The sequence below is a fragment of the Rhinatrema bivittatum genome, chromosome 6 (assembly GCF_901001135.1).
Source record: "Rhinatrema bivittatum chromosome 6, aRhiBiv1.1, whole genome shotgun sequence".
In the NCBI taxonomy this organism is placed as follows: domain Eukaryota; kingdom Metazoa; phylum Chordata; class Amphibia; order Gymnophiona; family Rhinatrematidae; genus Rhinatrema; species Rhinatrema bivittatum.
The window spans coordinates 107,667,680-107,685,697 of NC_042620.1; the positions used below are offsets into that span (position 1 = coordinate 107,667,680).

General features: G+C 44.2%; 1 protein-coding gene across 8 annotated transcripts in view; it reads left to right on the forward strand.

Annotated features, from left to right (window-relative positions):
- UBR3 (ubiquitin protein ligase E3 component n-recognin 3) overlaps positions 1-18,018 on the forward strand; it is a 672,099-nt gene that overhangs the window by 102,322 nt on the left and 551,759 nt on the right. For all 8 annotated transcript variants that reach the window (XM_029605729.1, XM_029605732.1, XM_029605733.1 and 5 more), the window contains exon 6: positions 3,571-3,634. In XM_029605729.1, the coding sequence (XP_029461589.1) occupies positions 3,571-3,634 (64 nt within the window). The remainder of the gene's footprint in view (positions 1-3,570; positions 3,635-18,018) is intronic.

Genomic DNA, 18,018 nt, shown 5'->3' on the forward strand with positions numbered 1-18,018 from the left:
CTGGGCATGCCCCGTATGTGCCAGTCAAAGTTCTAGAAACTTTGACAAAAGTGTTCCATGATTGGGCTCCATCCTGTGATGTCACCCATATGTAAGGACTAACATCCTGCTGTCCTGTGAGAACACCTATTACAGGTAAGCAACATTTGCTATATCTCTATAGGAGGGCCAGCTAATAGCTCGAGGTGAGATGTTGGTGGTAGTTTAGGGTTTAGGGGCCAGTTTTAGATGCAGAGTGAGACATATGAACAGCACAGTAAACAGAGGTGAAGATTTGACGACTTTTGGGGTGAGGAAATTCTCACAAAGATGAGATTTCTGGGGTGTGGCCAAGATGGCGGCGGTGTAGCAGCTCTGCTTAGATGCTCTCCGGATTTCTACAATTTGCTTGTTTCTTCATTGAAGAAATATCCGAAAATGCCCCCGAAAAGGAAAGGTCGGGTTCACGTGTATCCTGCAGCGCTACCCCTGCCGCCCGGACAGCGTACGATAGCGGAGCTGACTGCAAACTATTCTAATTTGGAGGCGCCATGCTCCGCGGAGGTAGCCACGGGAGGAGCCGTGGCTGACCCTGGAGAAACTACACTGAGCCCTCCAGACCCCAGGACGCCTCCAGTGCCGGTCCCCAGAGACTCCTCGAGCCCGGTGAGTGCCTTACCGATCCCTATTGGGGAGACAGGTATAGCGGCAGGAACCACAGCGGGGATTGGGAGAGAAAATGCAGGCCTGGAGGAGACAGGAGAAGGGACGGCAGGGATGCAGGGGGCAAGCTTGAATTTGGACTTTGTTCCCACAATGAATGCCTTTAATGGTGAAGATTTCTTTAAGTTTGAGCCCGAAGCAGGAAATGCTTTGTTCCCTAAACCTGAGGTTTATCCATGGAAGCTCTCTGGCAGCTGATAACCAAAATGGGGATGGCATTATATAAAGTAGCTCAACAACAATCGAATGTGACCCAGAAAATTGGAGGTTTTGCCCAGGAATATAATGCAAAACATTTAGAACATCAACAAAAGATTATGAGGCTGGAAGAGCAAGTAAAGAAGTCTCAGGAATTGCAAGCAGCTATGTTGAAAGATCGTATCGCCATTAACAGGAAATTGGAACAGCTTGAAAATAAATCAAGGAATTTAAACCTTAGGTTTATAAATTTCCCAAAGGTTATGGGCGAACAACCGAGAGTAACTTTGAGGAAATACATGGTGGAAATTTTGAAGATAGCACCTGAAAATATTCCAGCTTTGAACAAGGTGTATTTCATGCCTCATGTAAGGCCTAGAGGAGTAGAAGCTGCTCCAGAGCTTGATCTTGCTAACTTAACAACTTTTCTAGAGACTTATATTTCAGAAGTTATAGAGAGATCTACTCTCTTAGTTTCTTTTATCTATTCTCAAGACCTCAGTCTGATTATGAGGAATTATTTTTCTAATATGAGAGCAGAATTCATGGGTAAACCGGTGCAAGTCTTCCCTGATTTGGCACAGGCTACCCAGGTGAGAAGGCGGGGGTTCTTGTCAATGAGACAAGAAGCCCGCTCGTTGGGGGCAAGTTTTGTACTCAGGTATCCTTGTCGATGTATATTAAAGCTAGACAATGTTACTTACGTTTTCTTTGTACCTGAACAAATGAAAGAATTATTAGAGAATAGGAAAAGATTGCCTTATAATCCCCCAGTTCAGGATGCTGCAAATGCGGAGTCATAGAAAAGGAAGAATAGTTGTTATTGACCGTTAAGCTTTTTCTTTAAGATTTTCCTAAGAATATCTCCTTCTTTTTCTGGCTGTACACCCTCTGTTTTATATTTGAGGTCAAGATATTGAAAATGTTATTCTTCTCAATGTAACTGTAAAGTTGTAAAAATGGAGATAGCTTTGTTTTTCTATGTTTCTGTACAAAGTGATAATCCTTTGTAAATTTTGTTCAAACTGATAAAAATAAAATTAAAAAAAAAAAAAGAAGATGAGATTTCTACTATGTTCTCTTGCCCTAGTTTGGACTCTATCAGGGTGCCATCAAGCTAGGGCAAGAGAACATAGTAGAAATCTCATCTTTGTGAGACTTTCCTCACTCCAGGTGACGTCAGATCTTCACCTCTATGTACTGTACTGTTCGTATATCTCACTCTGCATCTAAAACTGGCCCCTAAACCACCACCACCAACTCACCTCGAGCTATTAGCTGTCCTTCCTATAGTGATATAAATAGTTGAATACTGCGAAGGCCTCCTCAGAGAGTATGTATGTGTCTCTCTTTCTCTGTCTCTGTCTCTCTCTCTCTCCCCTAGCCCAAAAATGGCCAGAATGCAATTTGCAATCTTTAACACAAATTGCATTACGGTCATTTCAGGCATATCGCACAGCTTAATGCCAGGAAAAAAGGTGTAGTTAGTTATTTCCGGCACTAAAACTGTGCAATAGCATGTGTTATGCTATCGCATGGTGTGATATTGCCATTCATTTTAATTTATCCTGCCCAAACCCCTCCCCAATCCCACCCCTTCTAAAAATTTGCATTCACGCTGTGCGGTAATAAGGTATGTACAATTTTTGTGTGCAAATGTTTCTTCCAATGCATCAGCAAGTTTTGCCCAGAAAAAGTACAAGTGTACGACTAGAAAATGTGTGCTCAATTTTACACAAACTCCCAATGCATTAGCATTCCGTTAGCTTAGGAAGGGTAAAACAAATGGAAGGGTGGGAAGAAGAGTATTCATTTAACTGTGGAAATGCATTTGCTCATCTACCCAGTTTGGTAGAGGGACAGAGAAGGTAAATTGCAAAGGCAACTGGAACAGAGCAGTGGTTCAGCTGCTTTGAACTCCCAAACAGAAGTGGCAGGGCCAACCAGCAAGGTGTGGCAGTAGGAGCTTGGAATACACTCAGAGTTTAGGGTAGATAACAGGTTGCTTAGCATGGGCAGTAGGTTGACTTGGCTACACTCACCAGCTAAGGGTAAAAAGGATAAGGTGCAAGCTTGTACATCTGACAGCTGGGAGATATCCTCAGCTAGAGCAGTGTAGGCAGGAACAAGTGGACAGAATGAGTGGGCCAAATGGTCCTTTATTTGCCAACAGGTTCCCTGTTAGTCCTCAAAGAATTCTAAAAGTCGAACACTCTACTAGGAAAAGTTGCTAATGATGGCTTATTTTGTGACCACCTACATTTTAAAATGGCTATTATGAAAAGATGGTGGCATTTTCTTTCAGCACGCAGGTTGTTTTCCACCATACCTGGGAAAGAGATTACTGACAATATATTTGGTTTATGGGGAGAAAATAAATGAAGGATAAGAGGCTGAGTCTACCCTGCCTATCCCCAGCTCAAGTCAGCAGAGAGTCTTTGTGTATTTCCCTTGCGGGATTTTCAGTTTTGTGCAGTTCTTGTCACAAGGAAGAATACATATTTTGATGTGCTTTCCTTGCAGTATTTATCCTCTTGCTCATCACTGAGATGCAAAAGTGTTGTTAAGGAATGTTACTGTTTGAACTTGCTAAGTCCACAAGCAGAGATGTTTGTAATTCAATAAGTGGACCTTGGTGTTATCCACCTGTTCATAAATTTTGCTTTCTAGGAGGATCAAGATGGTGGTCAAGATGTGGGCAAGCGGAAGAGAGTCAAACTAAGTGGCAACAAAGGTATTTATTTACAGTGAATTACAGCTTCTAAAATGTTTGTATTTTTATATACTTTTCCTGCTATACATGGTGTACTTTTATAATAGCATGATATGTTAGCTTATTTTGCATTGTGTAGATGAAATCTCTTGTAGCTTTATGTATGAAGTTGTTAGCAATTTTAAATGAGGGTTTCTAAGGATATACTGTGCATCATAGTCAATACAATTTTCAGGTAATGATGAATGAAAACCTTTACCTGAAGAAGCATACAGCAATATAAGAAGATGATGGCAGAAAAAGACCAGTTGACCCACCCAGACTGCAGAGTTATTCCCATTCACTTTGCTAAGGACGTATTTAAAAAAAAAAAAATAATAAATGTATAGGCCACATAATCCATAGTCCAAACAGTTTACAGTAAAACACACATAGTTGCAATAAAAACAAAATATAATACAGTGACAAACCTGCTGAAGACTGTTAGTTGATTTAGAGCGGGCCATGTTTGCTATATTTGAAGAATGCAAGACTCATGACAGAATAGAGTAAACAGCAGTAGGCAGCAAACTAGTGTAATTCAAAGGCTTCTTTAAAAAAGAGCATCTTTAAATTTTTTTTTTTTTTAAAGCTTTAAGACTTGATTGTTCCTGGAGCAGCTCTAAAAAGGATTCCACAATACAGGACCAGCCACTGCCAGCATGCTGTCATGAGACTCCACAAGTTGGATTGAATGTGCAGTGGGAACATCAAGAGTACACCGGTTTCTATTTGGCCTATAAATTTTGAGTAGCCAACTAATACATAATGGTGCATCATTATTGAGAGCCTTATGTATTGGTGTCGGAATTTTATCCTCCAGTCGACAGGCAACCAGTGGAGGGATTGTAGAATTGGGGTAATGTGAACAGTGCATGCAGTTCCAGTGAGAATTCATGCTGAAGAGTTTTGGATCATTTGTAATGCTTTTAATACAGACCTGAAAGACTAAGATAAACAGAATTATAATGGTCAGGTTTTCTTAAAACAAGTGACTGCAGAATTGTCCAAAAATCAGTTAAAGTTAAGTAAGATTTTAGTCTGCATAATAGGTGAAGTTTGAAAAAAAGCACTTTTACCAATAGATTTGATGCCAGAAAGAGAGCTGAATAAAAAATGACTTGGGGTTTTGAACCTGATTCACAACTGGAATAGTGTAGTTGTAAACTGCAGGTCAGCACAAGGGTTAGATGATATTAAATATTTAAATATTAAATATTTAAAAAATGCTTAAATATTTAAATATTTAAATGGTTAAATATTAAAATTAAATATTATATTAAAATATTAAATATAAATATTTAAATTATTAAACATTTAAATATTTAAATGGTTAAATATTTAAAAAATGCTATTAACCTTTTCTTTTTCCTTCCTCTCCCAGTTTAAGCATCCCTGTTTTTTGTAACTGCTTTCTTCCGCACTACAGTTCCAGTTTGTTTGTTTTTTCTGTCTATGCACCACTGTTTTAATGTAAACCAGCATGATGTGATTTTATCATGAATGCCGTATATAAAAACCTTAAATAAATAAATAAAATAAATAAATAAATGATGGAAATATACTTAAAATAATTTCAATTTTTTTCTAGCTATTTGTTAACCAGCACTTTTTAATGATATTAAAGTAAATAGTGGCAGTGGCCAAACTGATACTGTTGATGTAATGGGAAAGAAGAACTGGATATGATCAGCATACAACACATGCCTGCTAGAAGCTTACATACTGAACTAAGAAATTGAACAGGGTGGTTGACAGTATGGAGCCTTGGGGAACGCTTGTTGACAAGGAGTACCAAGAGGGAAACCTGAGAGCCACAGTGGACCCACTAAGTATGGCCAGATTAGAATGGACAAAAGTCAAAAAGCACAAAAGGCATTACCTATATCACTTAAAAATCGCGTGTGGCGCGCAAAGAGACTTAAATATATGGGTAAAGAGAAAAAAATTTCCTTAAAGTAAAAGCCGCATCTGCAAGCCTGACAACGTGTTCAAACTAACCAGGTTGAACCGTCCGGTCTTTTCTTCATTTGCGGCTCTTACCCGGCTGTGAAGCCTGATAATAGCTGTTGTGGGCTGTTAAGCCTGGAAGAAACTTTTTGTAACTTGTATGTCTTTGTATTTGCTCCCGTGATAACAGGTATTTATAAGTTGTAACCAATCTCCCCTTGGCCGGTGTTTCGCTGCACTACTTGCAGGTTTATCAGGGGTAAAACACCTTTAAAACAAGGAGGAAGACACACATAAACGGGGCATTGGGACATTGGTTACAACTTATAAATACCTGTTATCACGGGAGCAAATACAAAGACATACAAGTTACAAAAAGTTTCTTCCAGGCTTAATAGCCCACAACAGCTATTATCAGGCTTCACAGCCGGGTAAGAGCCGCAAATGAAGAAAAGACCGGACGGTTCAACCTGGTTAGTTTGAACACGTTGTCAGGCTTGCAGATGCGGCTTTTACTTTAAGAAAATTTTTTTTCTCTTTACCCAGATATTTAAGTCTCTTTGTGCGCCACAAGCGATTTCTAAGTGATATAGGTGGTGCCTTTTGTGCTTTTTGACTTTTAACTCTAGGACCTACTTAGTGCTCTTTGTTCAGATTAGAATGGAACCATTTCAGTACTGTACTAGAAATAACCAGTTGAGACAATTGAGATAAAATATTATGGTTCAGAATATCAAGGCTGCCAAAATATCAAGTAGTACTTACAAGTACTACTTGATATTTTGATCAGAGTCCCTTCACAAAACTTGGTCCCACTGGAATAGCTGCCTCCAATCAATCAACCTACTGCTTACCAGCCTCAGCCTTGTCCTCAACACCAACAAGATGGAGATCCTTCTCATATCTCACGACAACAACAAAGTCCTTCTCAACTCCCCAAGTTCTGCACAACTAGCCAAAACATCATTTAATCACTCACCTCATGTGAGTTCTGCTGGACAACCAGCTTAACTTAAAAAAATTCGTAAATAACACCACCAAAGAATGCTTTTTCAAACTGTAGGTTCTAAGAAAACTTAAACCACTCCTACACCTCCGAGACTTCCGCCTGGTGCTCCAATCTATCATCTTGTCCAAAATTGACTACTGCAACTCCCTCCCTCCTTCTGGGCCTCCCCGCCATCTCCATCAAGCCACTACAGATGGTCCAGAACGCGGCGGCCAGGATCCTATTTGGCTAAATAGTTTTCTGGCTTTGTGGTAGGTAGGATAGGCATGGCTACTTATCTTCCTAAGTACCTGATTCACTAAGGATTTTTCCCATAGACACAAAATGAGAGAGAAGCCTTAATGAATCTGGCCCTTAGCTGGATAAGTGGCAATATTCAGACTTATCCAGCTAAGTTAGACTTGCTATCAAGCAGGTCTAAAATTATCTAGATAGTTGGTGGTGCGGCCATGCCGCCAAACATCCCATACAAGTTAGCTAGATAGCAGCTGAATATGAACCTCATAGCTATCAATACTAGTGTGCTACCCAGACATCTGGCCTTCTAGAATACTTAACATAGAAACATAGAAATGACGGCAGAAGAAGACCAAACGGCCCATCCAGTCTGCCCAGCAAGCTTCACACATTTTTTCTCTCATACTTATCTGTTTCTCTTAGCTCTTGGTTCTATTTCTCTTCCACCCCACCATTAATGTAGAGAGCAGTGATGGAGCTGCATCCAAGTGAAATATCTAGCTTGATTAGTTAGGGGTAGTAACCGCCGCAATAAGCAAGCTACACCCATGCTTATTTGTTTTACCCAGACTATGTTATACAGCCCTTATTGGTTGTTTTTCTTCTCCCCTGCCGTTGAAGCAGAGAGCTATGCTGGATATGCATTGAAAGTGAAGTATCAGGCTTATTTGGTTTGGGGTAGTAACCGCCGTAACAAGCCAGCTACTCCCCTCTTTGTGAGTGCAAATCCTTTTTTCCACATTTCCTCTTGCTGTTGAAGCTTAGAGCGATGTTGGAGTCACAGTAAGCATGTGTATGTTTATTGAATAAGGGTATTGTCTCCAGGCAGTAGCCATCATTATGGCGAGTCACCCACTCTTCATTGGCGGCCTCTTGACTTTATGGATCCACAGTGTTTATCCCATGCCCCTTTGAAGTCCTTCACAGTTCTGGTCTTCACCACTTCCTCCGGAAGGGCATTCCAGGCATCCACCACCCTCTCCGTGAAGAAATACTTCCTGACATTGGTTCTGAATCTTCCTCCCTGAAGCTTCAAATCGTGACCCCTGGTTCTGCTGATTTTTTTCCTACGGAAAAGGTTTGTCCTTGTCTTTGGATCATTAAAACCTTTCAAGTATCTGAAAGTCTGTATCATATCACCTCTGCTCCTCCTTTCCTCCAGGGTGTACATATTTAGATGCTTCAATCTCTCCTCGTACGTCATCCGATGAAGATCCTCCACCTTCCTAGTCGCCCTTCTCTGTACCGCTTCCATCTTGTCTTTGTCTTTTTGTAGATACGGTCTCCAGAACTGAACACAGTACTCCAGGTGAGGCCTCACCAAGGACCTGTACAAGGGAATAATCACTTCCCTTTTCTTACTCTATATTCCTCTCTCTATGCAGCCCAGCATTCTTCTGGCTTTTGCTATCGCCTTGTCGCATTGTTTCGCAGACTTCATATCATTAGACACTATCACCCCAAGGTCCCTCTCCTGCTCCGTGCACATCAGCCTTTCCCCCCCCCCATCGAATACAGTTCATTCGGATTTCCACTCCCCATATGCATGACTTTGCACTTCTTGGCATTGAATCTCCATACTCTGTGCAGCATGCCAGACACTCCCAGCTATGTGACTGCCTGAATTTCCACTACATCTTCTAGATATCCATGAATCTGTGCTAGAGAGACCCACCAGTGGAGTTGCCTACATTTCTACTAGGACTTGAAAGTCAAAATGCATAATATGAACTATTATTTTAGCATCCCCAACAATTATTGTTGAATTATTCAAATGGGACATTTTCAGTATATACTTATAGAACATGCTTCTGCTCGTTTCTTTATGGCAGTAGAAGATCCTTTGGGCTTGTTCCATGTTTCTTGAAGTCTGTTTTCTGCTCCTGTAGAGCATTCCAAGCATCTACCAACCTTTCCATGAAATACTATTTCCTGACAGTGTTCCTGAGTCTACTCTCTTGGAGCCGCTTGTCATGACTCCTATGCTTTACCAGGTTTTAATTGTATGTTTTGATTCCCTTCTTAACTTCACTGTGGGAAGAAAACACTTTAAATATATTTAAACCTTTTTTTTTTTTTTTTTTTTTACTACTGTTGGTCGTTCTTTGTTAAACCCAAGTCCACATTCTGTAGAATTAAAAAAAAAAACAACTTTTCCTGTAGGCTTCTAATAAATAGAAAACTCATTGTCTAGTTTTGCAAACTGAGTTTCATTGCATCAACACATGCATCAAGTATATCTTTCTAATAATATCCTATAGTTCTCTGTAGAGTTGAAAGTAAGAATTTTCTTAGCATCCAATCAGATGAATCCAGAACAAATGGGTTATGCATCTCTACCAGCAGATGGAGACGGAGTAAACTAACATCACAGTATATGTAAGCCTGCAGTGATGATAGCCTGCCAGTATTCTCAGTCTCCAACAGATGGTGGACGTCATCTCCCTACTGGGGATTGTTTCATTTTGAAAAAGGAGAATTAAGGATATTATATTGGCCCTGCTCTCCTGCGGTGATACCAAAAGGTCCCTCCCCCAGTTGAGAATTCCTGAGGTAATTTCCATGGTCCCTCAGATGAGTGCCTTGGTCCGGTAGCTGATTTTCAGCTGGGGTGGACTTAGCTGCTTAAGAGGCTGAAAAGACAGCGGGTGCAGTAAACCGAGCACGGAGGAGACAGCATATGCCCTCTCCCCCCAAGCCGGAGACTGGCTCTGCACTCAGCCAGGTAAGTTTTTAAAGGTTAAAAAAAAATAAAATTTATATTTACAGAGATGTAAAAAGAGGCTTTTATAGCATAGGGCTTCCTCCTTTTTTCCAGTCTCCGTGCTCTGCTTTCTGTTCCGATATTCGTCCTGCTCCATGGGAGGTTGAGGGACGTGGCCAGCCTGGCGGGTTGAGCAGCCTCTGTAGACTAGGCCCCACGCTGGCTTTTTTGCTGCGTGGTAGGCCGCAACGGCATTTTGCGTGCTTTCTTAGACTGCCCTTTACAGGATTGTCTGTTCGGTGTGTGCATCTAGCTGTGCTTCCAGTTTTTGAACACTTAGTCAGCCTTGCAATATGTATGTCTGAGTTAAGCGGCACCTTAAATGGTCGCACGCTTATCTGTGCGCACAAGTTACATTATGAGCATAAACTGTTTTACGGCGCTTATTGGGACACCTAGACATTGGAAAACCTAGGTGTGACACGCCTAAATGGAGGTCTAGTATTTTTGAACATTAGAAAAAAAAGAAAGCTAGTCATGCACTATCTGTCATAATGGTGCCTATGCAGAAGAAGCCTAAGTGTCTTTTTCTCTTTGTGCTGTCTGTCATATTTGGGCATCTCAACCAGGAGTGCCTGCTAACTTGTGCCAATGCTGTTTGGAGGCTTAGGGAGAATTGCCTTCTAATTTCACTAAGCCTGGCTTTTACTAGCCAAATATAAGCCTGGGTACAGGCGGTTCAGGTGGGGTGCCTGATTTTGGATCTCCCTAACTGGTTCCTCAGCACGGGACTGTAGCTCAGTCCACCTCAAGTACCTCCAGGATTGGATGCTTCTATCTTTTCGTGGATAGTTTTTTTTTTTTCTTCTTCTAGGGATTGCAAACCTTTCTTCAGGTATAATCTTCAGCCCTTTCTAATACTTCCAGAGCAGAGTCACAGGTGGGAACCTTGCCGGGACCTACTGTTAAGCGCCGGAGTACTGCTGGAGCAGCAGTAGGTCTTCCCAATGGAGTTCCAGATGGCTCAGATGATGGCACTGATCCTGACACCCTTGAGGATGGTGAAATTCCTCCAGGATTAGAACTATATAGAACTATGCTATGGTTCTTTCATAAAGATGAACTGCCAGCTCTGATTTCCCAGACCTTGAAAATGCTCAGAGTTCCTGGGGCAGATTCAGTGAGTGAGCCAAAGAAAAATCCCATTTTGGTTTCCTTACGTAAGACCTCTTGTTTTTTCCCCATGATGGAAGCCATTCAAGAATTAATTGATCTTGAGTGGGCTGCTCCAGAGGCTAATTTCAAAGAGGGTCAGGTTTTGTAAGGCCTGTACCCTCTGGATCCAGTGGCAAGAGTGTTTTCATATTCCGAAGGTAGATGCCCTGGTGGGGGCAGTCTCCAAGTGGACCACTATTCCAGTGGAAGGAGGAGCTGCCTTGAAGGATGCTCATGATAGACTGACTGGTACTATCCTTAAGCAAGCATTTGTTGCAGTGGTAATGATCTTGCAGTTCGCTTCTTGTTTCCCAGTGGCTCAATTTTGTTTGCTTCTCTTCCAGGAGGTCGATGACTCTGGATTGAACCTCAGGGCAGTTATGGAGCCAGCCAGATGTGGGCTGTGATTTGGTATGCTCTTCAGACAGAGGCGTGGCTTCCATAGTAGCGGCGAGTTGTCGGTTATGGCTGCGAAATTGGACGGCCTATGCGACTTCCATGGCTAACCTTACCAAATTGCCTGTTAAAGGCTCACTATTATTTGGGAACGAGTTGGAAAAATTGTCCAGTAAGTGGGGCAAATCTCTGGTTCCTCATTTGCCAGAGGATAAGAAGCAGATGCCACGCTTTTAATGTGAGAGGTCGTACTAGGAGGTCTAGGCTCTTTCATCCCTATAGAGCAGAGCTTTCCAAACTGTGTGTCGGGACACGTTAGTGTGTCGCCTGCAGTGTGCAGGTGTGTCGCGCAAGCCCGGTCAACTCTGATGCGAGTTTGGGCTTTTTTTTTTTCTAGAGATTCACTTTTTTTTTTTTCAGTTTATGGGTTGCTTATTATTGGGTGATTTTTGCTGTCAATCGCGTTTTTGGGGGGGGCTTGGTGGGTGGAACGAGCCCAGCCATCCTTGCATTGGCTGCTGCTGCCGATGAGGCCTGGCCATGAGGAGTACTGACTGCAAGCAGCAGTGTCTGGTGATCATGGAAGGGAGTGAAGCCCTTAACTGGCAACAATCAAAAAGACGAGGTACATGAGTGTGGGGGCCAGACATGTGCTGGGGAGAGAGAGATGAGTGAGTGGGGGGCAAACGTGCTGGGGGGACAGACATGTGCTTGAGGGGGAGAGATATGAGTGTGTGGGGGCCAGACATGTGCTGGGGGGAGGAGAGAGATGAGTGTGTGGGGGACAGACAATTTGTTTTATTATTGTTTCTCATAAATTATAACAATAACATGAATCTTGGAATATATATTTTTAATATAAATTTAAGGTTTTCATGAGATAGGTTGTGTCGTGAAACATTTTATTTATGTATATATTTAAGGAAACATACATAAATTGTCGAAATATGTTTCGTTCGTTTAACCTCTGGTTTACTAGTAGACTGAATTACCGTGTCGTGAAATTATGTTTGTCTAAAAAGTGTGTCACCAACATGAAAAGTTTGGAAAGCTCTGCTATAGAGGAATGACCCTTCAGAGAATTCGACCTTTTGGTAGGTCTCAGTCCTTTTGTTCCCGACAACCAAGAAGGGGTGCAAGTTTGGGTAGTGGAATCTTCTGACCCTCCCAATAAAGGTTTGCCGACCCACCCCCGGGAAGAGGAGATAGGGGCATGCCTCTCTCTCTTCTGCCAGAGGTGGATCAAGATCACATCGGATTAATGGGTCCTGGAAGTGATACAAGAGGGATATGCACTGGAGTTTCACAGTGTTCTTCAGGACATGTTCATGGTGTCTCCTGCCACTCACTGCAGTAGAAACTACATTAGCAAGGCTCCTCAGTCCTGAGGGCTGCGATTCCAATGCCCAAGTCTCAAGAAAATATGGGGCGATATTCCATTTATTTCATTGTGCCCAAGAAGGGAGGGCTCCTTTCGTCCCATCCTGGATCTCAAAGGTGTCAACAGTCATCTGCAGGTGATGCATTTTCACATGGAAACATTACACTCAGTAATAATTGCCATGCAGTCAGGGAAATTTCTGACCTCTTTTGATCTGTCCAAAGCGTACTTTCATATTCCCATCCGACTGGAGTCTCAATGCTTTCTGTGGTTCACACTTCTGGGATACTATTATCAGTTTCTTCTTTTCCAAGGTAATGGTGGTAGTGGTGCCAGAATTGAGAAAAGATGGGATCCTCGTACACTTGTATTTGAATGACTGGTTGATTCGAGCCAAGTCATTGGAAGAGAGCTGCAGAGAGACTCGCAAGGTGATCTCCCTGTTCCAGGAGCTTGGCTGGGTGGTGGACCTGGCCAAGAGCAGTTTTCAGCCTGCTCAGTAGTTGGAGTACCTCTGGGTTCGGTTTGACATGAGGTAGGGCAAAGTTTTCCTGCTGGAAGTGCACATTCAGAAGCTGATGACATAGCTCCGTCTGTTGTTAAACACACTGTGCTTGACCGTATGGACTTACCTGCAAGCACTTGGTTTAATGGCGGCATCTCTGGAAGTGGTCCCATGGGTGAGGGCACGTATACATATTCTTCAGCGCTCCCTGCTGTCTCGGTGGAACCTGCAGTCTCAGGACTATTCAATTTGGCTCCTCCAGCTGATGGAAGTCTCCTACCAACTGCAGTGATGGCTGCAGGTGGATATTCTAAGGAAGGGAGTTTTCCTAGCACCACTGGATTGGCTAGTACTGACAACAGATGCAAGCCTCCTTGGTTGGGGAGTGCAAGGTGTTGCATATAGGGAAAAATAACCGTTGCTGTAGTTACACGGTTAGGTTCCATATTAGGAGCTACCACCCAGGAAAAAGATCTAGGCATCATAGTGGATAATACTTTAAAATCGTCAGCTCAGTGTGCTGCAGCAGTCAAAAAAGCAAATAGAATGTTAGGAATTATTAGGAAGGGAATGGTTAATAGAACGGAAAATGTCATAATGCCTCTATATCGCTCCATGAATACTGTGTACAATTCTGGTCGCCGCATCTAAAAAAAGATATAGTTGCGATGGAGAAGGTACAGAGAAGGGCAACCAAAATGATAAAGGGGATGGAACAGCTTCCCTATGAGGAAAGGCTGAAGAGGTTAGGGCTGTTCAGCTTGGAGAAGAGATGGCTGAGGGGGGATATGATAGAGGTCTTGAATGAGTAGATGTGACTCGGTTATTTTCACTTTCGAATAATAGAAGGACTAGGGGGCATTCCATGAAGTTAGCAAGTAGCACATTTAAGACTAATCGGAGAAAATTCTTTTTCACTCAACGCACAATAAAGCTCTGGAATTTGTTGCCAGAGGATGTGGTTAGTGCAGTTAGTGTAGCTGGGTTCAAAAAAGGTTTGGATAAGTTCTTGGAGGAGAAGTCCATTAATGGCTATTAATCAATTTTACTTAGGGAATAGCCACTGCTATTAATTGCGTCAGTAGCATGGGATCTTCTTAGTGTTTGGGTAATTGCCAGGTTCTTTTGGCCTGGTTTTGGCCTCTGTTGGAAACAAGATGCTGGGCTTGATGGACCCTTGGTCTGACCCAGCATGGCAATTTCTTATGTTCTTATGCACTGTCAGGAGACGATGATGCAAGGGTGCTGGAATACACAGGAGTCTCTTTGGAACATCAGTTGACTGGAAGCCAGGGCGGTCCGGTTGGCATATTTGCAGGTCACTCGATCGGACCAGATAATATCTGACAATGCAACCACTCTGGCTTACATCAATTGGCAGGGAGGAACCAAGGGCCAGCAAATGTCGCAGGAAATAGATCAGCTTATGGAATGGGAAGAAGTGCATCTCCAGATGATTTCAGCGTCACACATTGTCTTCCCTCTCAGCAGGGAGAGTCTGGACCCAGGAGAATGGGCATTGTCAGATGAGGCGTTTCAGCTGATTCTGGATTGCTAGATTCCCTGTTCCTAGACCACCTGACAACTTTTTGAAATGCGAAAGTTCCATGATTCTTAAATCGCAGGAGAGAGCTGAAGTCGTTGGAGATCGAGCCCTAGTGCAGGTGTGGCCGGTAGATAAGTTGCTGTATGCCTTTTCTCCATGGCCCATGTTGGGCAGATTGATTTGAAGGATCAAGCACCACAGAGGGATGGTGCTCTTGGTTTCTCCAGATTGCCCAGGTGACCGTTGTATGCTGATTTGTGGCGGCTCCTGGGGGGACTCGCCCCTTTCGACTTCTGGCATACAGGACCCTGCTAAGTTGGGGTATGGTTCTTTGCAAAAATACGACTTTTTGGCTTATGGTATGGCCGTTGAGAGGGCTCGATTGCTGAAACGTGGATACTCAGTGGCAGTGATTTTCACCTTGCTTAGGGCTAGAAAGTTCTCCTCCTCCTTGGCTTATGTGCGAGTTTGGCGATTGTTTGAGGCCTGGTGTGAGGATCGGGGAACTCTTCCTCATTAGGCCAAGATTCCACTCATTTTGGAATTTTTGCAGGATGGCTTGAATAAAGGTTTGGCCCTTAAAAGCTTAAAGGTTCAAGTAGCAGTTCTCACCTATTTCAGGGTCCAGGTGAATGGTGGTTCCTTGTCGGCTTATCCGGATATGGCCCATTTTCCGAAAGGATTGAAACATCTTTGTCGTCCTTTGCAGTTTCCAGTACCCTTATGGAGTCTTAATTTGGTTTTGAATTTCTTAGTGGGTCCTACATTTAGACCGATGCATAACCTGCCCTTGGGGTTATTGACCTTGAAAACTGTGTTTCTTGTGGCAATTCGTTCTTCGTGGAGAGTTTCTGAGCTGCAGGCCTGGTCTTGCTTCCTCCGGGTGCTTTCAGGGGCGGTACAACTGCATACTGTTCCTTCTTGTTTCCCCGAAAGTGGTCACTATATTTCATTTGAATCGGGCCATCTCTGGACAGAGAGAGAGACGTAGGGGAGTATAGTTTGTTGTGACCCTTGGATGTCAAGAGGCACATAATTTGTACTGAGCCTGTATGGAAAACAGATCGCCTGTTTGTTCTTCATGGTGGAACTAAACAAGGAGAACTGGCCTCACGGACTTTAATATCCCGCTGGATTAAGGAGGTAGTCCATGGCAGCATACGTTGATGCTGGCAAGCAGTTACCTAGTCAGGTTAGGGCTCATTCCACTAGGGCTCAGACATTGTCATGAGCCGAAGTTAAGTTGCTGTCTCCTGTTGACATTTGCCGAGCTGCGATGTGGTCCTCCTTTACACACCTCTTCCAGGTTTTATCATTTGGATGTGCAGCCCCAGGAGGACACTGCCTTTGCACGTGCGGTTTTGACAGGACAGCGGGCAGCCGCCTCTTCTATCTGGGAGTAGCTTGGGTACATCCCACTTGTTCTGGATTTATCTGACTGGATGCTAAGAGGAGAAATCACTACTTACCTGATAATTTCCTTTCTCACAGGACAAGCAGGGATGGTAGTCCTCACATATGGGTGACATCATCAGGATGGAGCCCAATCACGGAAAACTTCTGTGAAAGTTTCCAGAACTTTGACTGGCCCCTACTGGGCATGCCCAGCATGGCACTAATCCTGCAGCCAGCAGGGGTCCCCCTTCAGTCTTCTTTTTTTCCGCGCAGCAGTAGCCTCGTGGTTTAGGAGCTCTGAAGAGACTCCTGACAGGAATTTTCCTCACGGAGTTAATTAAAATTAAATTGCCCCACAGGGGTCCCTCCTCTAACTTTTCTCAGGCCGCGGTACTCCGGTAGGTTTTTCACCAGTTTTCGTCGATTACAGTCTAGTTTGGCCCTCGCGACCTACAGGTCATCGACCGTACCGCGGCTCGATTTTTCTGTGGCCATGGTGTCGGGGTTTCGTCGGTGCCCGGACTGTACTCGCACCATGTCTATCACAGACCCTCATGGAGTCTGTGTAATGTGTTTAGGCCGTGAGTATGATGTCCTGACTTGCACCAAATGTGCCCTTATAACACCAAAAGGTCGCAAAGCCAGAATAGAGAAGATGGGACTCCTTTTCCGTGCTCACACCCCGACGCCGTCCATCGCATCGACTTCATCGGAACCGGCACCGTCGAAGTCGCACCAGCATCGACAACCATCCAGTGACCGCCCGCCATTGACGTCTTCACGGCCATCGACTCCCGTTTCTCCCCCTCAAGATCGAGGGGATTGTAGGGAGAAACATCGGCATCGTAAGTCTCGGACCGTCGAGGGAGCGAAATCATCGACCTTGCCACCGTCCGAGCCACCATCGAAGAAGCCCCGTCCAGGAAAGGCACCGACCACTCCTGCGACCAGGACATTGAGGCCACTCTCACCCAATCGGGTTTGGGAGTCGCGATTCTGTAAAGGTAGTCCCTCCGACTATGCCTCAGCCTCCCTCTTCTATCACGGAGCCGGGGCGGATTGCCCCAGGTCTCCGGGAAGAACTGGACAGGCTGGTCCAACAGGCCATCGACAAGGCGATGCAACAACTCCAGGTTCCTCAGACACCGGCACCGAGAGTGGAACCGGTCACCGACCAGATTCCAGGAGTGCTGGCACCGCTGCTCTCCCGGATGGAGGCGCTCATTACTGCCCTTCCACCAGTGGTTCCTGGGTCTCCGATGGCTCTGGTGCGCTCCCCTATGACAGCTTCATCGGGAGGAGAAACACCGTTCCGCATTCCTCCTTCTGGGGTATTGCCTCAGCCATCGATGCCATGTCGTCCCTTGCCACAGATTCATTCATCGGGGGCGATACGCACATCGGCGCCTTCGATGCCGGCACGATACACCCCAGGGTGTCCACGGCGTCCCCGGTGATTCCTTCGATTTTCTCGGAGCCTCAGCCGGGGCCCTTCAGGTATCCAACCCCCTTCTCGTCCTACAGGTCAGCCTGCTGATCCTTATGACACCTGGGGTGATGATACTTCCACAGACACCGATGACTTACATTCACTTCCCTCTCCTACTGAAAGTAGAAAGCATTCTCCTCCAGAGGACCTCTCTTTCATTAATTTTGTGAAGGAAATGTCAGAATTGGTCCCTTTTCAGCTTCAGACGGAGCAAGATGATGGAGCTTCTCCAGTTCCTGGATGCCCCTAAAGTTATCACTTCTATTCCCATTCATCAAGTTCTTCTTGACCTCCTCAAAAAGAACTGGGAAAACCCTGGATCCATTGCCCCAGTACACAGAAAGGCTGACACTACCTATCTAGTACAGTCAGCCCCTGGCTTTCAAAAATCTCAGCTCGACCACCACTCAGTTGTGGTAGAATCAGCTCAAAAGAAAGCAAAAAGGAAGAAGCCTCACTCCTCTACCCCTCCTGTCAAGGAACACAAGTTCCTAGACAATATTAGTCAATGAGTGTTTCAAGGGGCCATGTTCATCTCC